At 44.9% G+C, this 6,380-nt stretch overlaps 1 protein-coding gene across 1 annotated transcript; it reads left to right on the forward strand.

Moving 5' to 3' along the window:
- Positions 1 to 344: 344 nt before the first annotated feature.
- Positions 345 to 4,211, forward strand: PATE1 (prostate and testis expressed 1). The gene is made up of 4 exons (XM_040483453.1): positions 345 to 697; positions 1,169 to 1,204; positions 1,485 to 1,613; positions 2,302 to 4,211. Exons 3-4 carry the CDS (start codon positions 1,490 to 1,492, stop codon positions 2,433 to 2,435), a joined length of 258 nt encoding a protein of 85 aa, XP_040339387.1. The 5' UTR covers positions 345 to 697; positions 1,169 to 1,204; positions 1,485 to 1,489; the 3' UTR covers positions 2,436 to 4,211.
- Positions 4,212 to 6,380: the final 2,169 nt, after the last annotated feature.

The following is a 6,380-nucleotide window of genomic DNA, read 5'->3' on the forward strand; positions in this document are numbered from 1 at the left end:
CTGCCCCTCCCCCGTTCATGCTCTGTCTCTCTCTGTCCCAAAAATTAAAAAAAACGTTGAAAAAAAATTAAAAAAAAATATTTTAATGTTTATTTTATTTCTGAGAAACAGAGAGACAGAACATGGGTGGGGGAAGGGCATAGAGAGAGGGAGACACAGAATCCAAAGCAAGCTCCAGGCTCTGAGCTGTCAGCACAGAGCTTGACACGGGGCTCGAACTCATGAACCATGAAATCATGAGCTGAGCCGAAGTCGGACGCTCAACCAACTGAGCCACCCAGGCGCCCCTCATATTACCATTCTAATACCACGCCTTCCACTCACAATGCATCACATCCCTGGGACCCTTCCCCTTATAGGAGGAAATAAGTGGATTGAGAAGATTTTCATAGAAGTTGTGAGACGGGGTTTGTAACATGAGGTCTGCAGAACATGTATCTTTTTCCCCAAGAGTATTGTCTGGGTCACTGGCAGACAGTGAACACGCATGTGAATACAAATGGATCACGGTGTGGGAGGGGGAAGAAGGAGGCAGGGGAGGAGATGAGCCAGGCAGTGTGGGCATCGGGTGTTGAGAGGAACCCAGAGATAGCCCTTGAATTTCAACACTCAGCAACCTCTTACAGCAGGATGGGCTGGGATGGGAGCTGATTTGAAGTTTGACAAAACAATATCAGCAGCAGTTGGCAAGGCTGAGGTAAGTGTAATAAAAGGAAAGCAAAAGGGAAAGGAGAGAGTGGAATATTGACTTTACAGGCACTGGTTGGCCAAACCGAAGTGTAGCAACCTCGTGAATTTCAGATGATTTTCCGCATTGTCAGCTTCCAGGAACACAGAGATAAGAAAGCCACCGTGGGTCAGTTAAAAAGAAGGGAATGAGGGGGAGAAGATACACTTATCTTTCTCTTCTGGTCTGTGCTACACCCTAGAGTGATGGATAGGATATCTGGGAGGCCCCACCGGAGTAAAGGGAATTGAAAGGAGGGAACAGGTGCAAAGATACCAGGAGGCAGTTGCCGGGGCTTTGGAGCGACAGGAAGAGCCTACAGTGGCCCCAGGTGAAAAGCACAGGATGGACCCCATGTGTTACGAGCATCACAGGTGCCCTGGGCAAGGCTAAATCTCAAACAAAATTGCAGACTGATTTTGTTTCTCTTTGCCAATACAGTTCATGAACTATTTACTGATGAAGACTATTATCCTGGTGAGTCTGAAGAGTCTGAAGATTATCTGTCTTGATTTAGTTCTTTTCCTTACCCCTCCACCTTTCTTTCCCCTCCCGTTTTTCCATTCTAAATTCCTGAAACCATAAACTGCAGTCCTTCTCCTGGCTTAGCCTCTCTTAATAGAGGCAGATGCCCACACTCAATGGGTCCCTGGTAAAGACTTCTGGGCTCCAAGCAGACTTCAGACCTGAAAGGGGGAGATGGGTTTTCTCATGGCAGTGTGAGATCACTTCTCACTTCTATTTCTTGACTCATTAGCCCAAATGACAGGAATCGTTCAGTGTAGGATGTGCCACTTGCAGTTTCCAGGAGAGAAGTGTTCCAGAGGCAGAGGAATATGCATTGTAACAAGTGAAGAGTCTTGCACAACTGGCAGGATTTCCAAGAGTAAGTTGTGGGGTGGGGGTGGGGGAAGCCGACTGGGACATACGAGCTCTAGGAAAAAGCAGGGACCGTATTCCGCCACAGGCAGCCCCAGCCCTGGGATGACTGCTCTCTCTACCCTGAACATAGGCCCTAATGAAAAATAGATGGAGGTGGTCACCAAGGGGTGGGGATCTATAGCTATGGAACCAGTATTCTGAGCAGCTTGCAGAAAGCGGGAAGACTGCACGGAGTGGAGAGGGGAGGCGCAGTATGGCCAGTGGACACTAGGTGGTTGTTGGAGGGTGGAAGGCAGTTCCTTGTCTGTCGCTACCTGGACTTCCATGGGGACGGGTCAGTGTCAGCATTAGATACTGTCTAGATGGCCTCTGTTTTCCTACCCTTCGTGCTCAGTGAGCCCTTGGCATTTATCACGCTCACTTAAACCAGTTGTTGAGATTCTCCACTGAGATACCCAGCTTTGGAAGTCCCTCAATTGCCTCTGTCATTACCTCCCCACCCCCAGGAATTTTTTCAAACTTCTCTGCCATTGCTTTTCTTCTGGAGAGCCCTCAACTTGTAGCAGCTTACAGCTCTTCACACTTGAATAACAGAGACTTGAACTACACACAAGTTGTTCTTATGTCCTGGTATGGAAAGAGGTTTCTTTGCAGAAGCCTCTCTGCTAATACGTCTCTTCTTCCTTCTGCAGAAGACGGTACTCCATGGTTAATGTTCATGGGCTGCCTGAAGAGCTGTGCTAATGTGGGCAAAATAAAATGGAGTGTCTACTTGGTGGAGTTCAGGTGCTGCCGGGGCTATGACTTCTGCAATGAATACCTATAGAGATTGCCTGTCCTTCAGTAGCTCCAATCTCTGGATGATACTGTTGCCTCCGCCTCCTTGCAATGATTTCTTAAAAAGCCACATTTCCGGTTGCAAACACATGGTTCTGCCTTCTGCGTGTGTAAGAAAAAGTCCTCTCCTTTTCTAGACTTTCTCTCTTGATCCCTGGTGGCAGGTGGGATTTGGGGAAGGGGGGAGGACAAACACCTTGGGAGTAAGATCAATGTCTCCCACAGGTTATTGCAAAACCCAGTGCTTCTACTGTGTAGCCTAAGGTGCTTCCAGAAAGGGAAGACGAGAATCGGGGGCAATTCTTTTCCCGACCTTTCCCCTTCTTTCTGAGGCAGGATATGTTCCTTCCTTTCTTCTTCTTAAATGTTTATATCTCTTGGTATTATCCTTCCTATCTCACTCCCACGAACGCTTATAACCCTGGCCTCACAGGGAGGGAAGTAGCAAAATGAAGAGCTGGCCTGAGTCTTCTTGAATTTTGTTCACGAATGCTATTCCTAGGGTGAGGAGAAGGGTAGAGCGTAGAAAAGAATTTGCATCAGAATCCTGAAGAAAGAATAATTTTCTGCCTTCCAGAATGAGACTCTCTTCAGGGTTACGGGTTGGAGAAGAAGTGGAGAAGTCAGCTATGGGATCTAAAGACAGTAACTTATACCCTGCTTCCCTGGCAAACTCACCAGAAAGCACCCTTAGATATGCAAGAGCTGTGGGATACTTTCAAGGAGATGAGTCCAGAAGGAGTAGCCACACAAATGTTACCATGTGTCTAGCATTGCATGAAAGAAGCTGAAATTTGTGGGATCTGAGTAAGCCATGTGAGTCTGGCCCCTGGACGTCTCAACAGCAATCTCTGTACAGAGCTGTCCCCATGAGCAGATGCCTCTCCCCTTCCCCCACTCTACACACACTCAGGCTTTCCGCTCTGTCTAGTTCTAGTACCCTGGAAAAATAGGAGTGAGCATGAGCATGCGCACAGGATTGAGACTAATTTCTAACAGCCTGGTAGGCTGAGGCCTATTTATGTGATTATGTAAATATAAATTCACTTTTCCTGTTTTGTTCAACTGATTATCATTTGTTACTGAATCTAGAACTAGGGTGTGTGTTCAGGGTCTGTATTCTGCCACTGTTCCCTCTACTTCCTATGTTTTTCCCTCCAAAATGTTAAGAACAGAGATGTAGTCCAATTGGACAAGAAAATTAGGAAGTGTTGTACATGCGACAATATAGGAGTCAGAATCTCATGAAAACCAAAGATGGGAAACACAATAGGGCAAGGCTCAGAAAGATTGGACCTAGAAAGCTAGTCTGGGTAGGATGAAGGTCTGGGGGCTTTGCCAGAATGATTTAGGAAGCTTCACTTCAAACTTAGCTATAAATGTGTGTTGGTCAACCTCCAGCTGTCAGTATCACTCTGTATCTATCTGCTACTCTTCCCTACTCTTCCCGCCACTGGCTAACTTCTTCACTCTACATTGTTTCTCTCCTCTAATTTGAAGTTTCCAATTTTGACTTGCTTGGGACTATTCTGGGCGCTAATTACACATCACAGTAATTCCCCTGGTAAAGCACTTCATCGTTGGAGCCTACTGCCAGCACCTCCGTTCTCTCCATATAGACTAATCCTGAATGGAAGAATCTAGCATATTTTCTGCTTCTCATGATACTAAAGTATAACACTCCTGCTAACATGATACAATTTGGAGGAAATCCAAGCATACATATATTGCAAACTTTTCAAAATTAATTTGTCTTTTAAAATATTTTATTATGTTTATGCAAATACAATGTGGTAGAAAGCAGTAAGCAATCATAAGCCTGGATCAGGAGGGATACTACTAAAACTGGGATAATATTATATATGTACACATAACTGTACAGCCAAATATGAAATGTAATAGTGTCTGTAGATTCCAACATAGGAATGCAAGCATAGTAAAAGAAAAGTTCAACCCAAAGTGAGTGAATAATACTTTAGGGAGTCATTTTTGTCATTTCATAGCTTATTATTTTTGTTAGGACACCACAGTGAAGTCTGAAACTCTTATCTTCCCTTGACATAATTTGTTGCAGGGATGTGTCAATAGATGAAAAGCACTCAGCTTTTTACCAATGAATTCATTGAATGCAAGGAGATATTTAAATATTTTTCAGAACTGGGTGGGAAGGGACTCCTCACATGCCAGGAAACAGAGTAGCTGGCCAATACCAGGCCAAGTGCTTACCCTGATGTCCTTGGCTTTGGCCATGAAAGCAAGAGAAGATCATTAGAAACATGGTAACTTTGGTCTGTGTGGTCAGGAGGAGCCGTGGTTGGTACAGTTTCCCCCAAATGGTGGCAGAGGCACAAAGACTGTTTGTCTAGTTCACGGCAGTTAGAGTTTTCTATCTTCACATTTACTTTCTCAAGCCCCTACTTAACACAAGCCTTTCCTGCCCTCCAACAAACCCAAAGATTTCTCCTAAAATCTCTTGCAATTTCGTGTCCCTATTTCTCTCCAGCCTGCTTTCTCTTGATCTTTGCTCAGAAGCTCTACCAGAAAAATACTTTGCCCCCTTTGCCAAAGATTTGACCCCAGGCTTAGCATCAGAACTTAAGGATAGTTACAGATTGCCAGACGCTATCAGGAGGTAAAGACAGGAATCCAACCAGAAGGCAGACATGGGTGTTCTTATTTTCCTCTTAATGGAAAAACACTGACACAGGACATACAGAGCTTCCATGGGTAGATCTGCTGGAAAAGAGTAGAGAGTGGGGTCTGGGTTTGAGATAATGTGAGATGATGTTGCCATTGTGTAGGGGAAGGGCAAAAATTACTGGGAGGATAGTTTAAGGTTATGGTAGGACATCATCATGGGTAGTGTGTTCTTTATCTTCTCCAAAAAGCTCTGACTTTTCCAAAATATCATGTCCAGTATTACACATATGTTTATCAGTGCAGCAAAATGTTTCTCTCAGTAAGTCATGGTATACTTGGAACATTCCCTCTTCACAAGGATTACAAGACAGTTTTGTATATCAGTACAGATATCTCCCTAAAGAGAGAAGAAAAGTAAAGGTAATCGCCTTACTTAATCACACTGTCTCCCTGGCAATGATGGCTGTCAAGAATCTCATTGGTTTTCTGTAGCCAGGGATGAGCCCTCAAACTGTGCCTGCATCTCATCTCAGTCTCTCTAGACAGGACCGGGCAAAAGACATCTGCCTCCCACACAGGCTCCACCCGAGGTCGGGGTATGGAGAATTCCATTTTCCCAGCCTCTCCATGGGCCCTGTTCCCTCCACACCTTGACCTCAAGGAAGGTGGGCACCACTGGTAAAGTCTTGTGTCTCTCTCTACCTCTCACTTACCTGTAATTGGATCATTGTAGTAATAGTGATCTGTGGTGCAACTCTTATTGGATTTGAGGGATAAATTAAACTTCCAGCAACGTTTCTTGGGACCACGGCATTTGAATCCATCATAGAAATCACAATCATGGCAAAATCGAAGCCCTAAAGAAAAAGGGGAAAGATTTAAAGCAGAGCTCTAGAGAAGGCAATTCTTCAGAAACCTGCCCCATTGTCAACATTTACACTGGCGAGGGGCAGTCCTCACAGGAAGGAAGTTGACACCCTCCCCAACTTCTGCCAGGGGTCCTTACTCCCTTATAGCGACAGCTATAACCCTATATATTCAAACCCCCTCCCGCCTTCACCCAAGGCTGGGGGCAGAAAAAAGATTCCAGGGCAGTGAGTGAAAAGACTGGAAAAGAGTCAGAGAGATACAACATGTGAAAAAATCAGGAATGTCCTCTCTCCCTGTGGCATCATATATCCAAAAACTGCAAACCAACTACACCATACATTTTGATTTGGGGCCATGGATATCTGTGAAAAGAAGAAGAAAATTCTCCTTGAGCCATTTTACAGTATCCCCAAAAGCCAACTTT

Source organism: Herpailurus yagouaroundi, unplaced genomic scaffold (genome assembly GCF_014898765.1).
Source record: "Herpailurus yagouaroundi ecotype Mexico unplaced genomic scaffold, PumYag 161, whole genome shotgun sequence".
Taxonomy (NCBI): Eukaryota; Metazoa; Chordata; class Mammalia; order Carnivora; family Felidae; genus Herpailurus; species Herpailurus yagouaroundi.

What these genes read in the sequence shown, in the direction of transcription:
- PATE1 (XM_040483453.1), top strand. Translation starts at nt 1,490, where the DNA reads ATGACAGGAATCGTTCAGTGTAGGATGTGCCACTTGCAGTTTCCAGGA. An exon ending in AACTGGCAGGATTTCCAAGA is followed by an intron (nt 1,614 to 2,301) that starts GTAAGTTGTGGG and finishes TTCCTTCTGCAG; the next exon opens with AAGACGGTACTCCATGGTTA.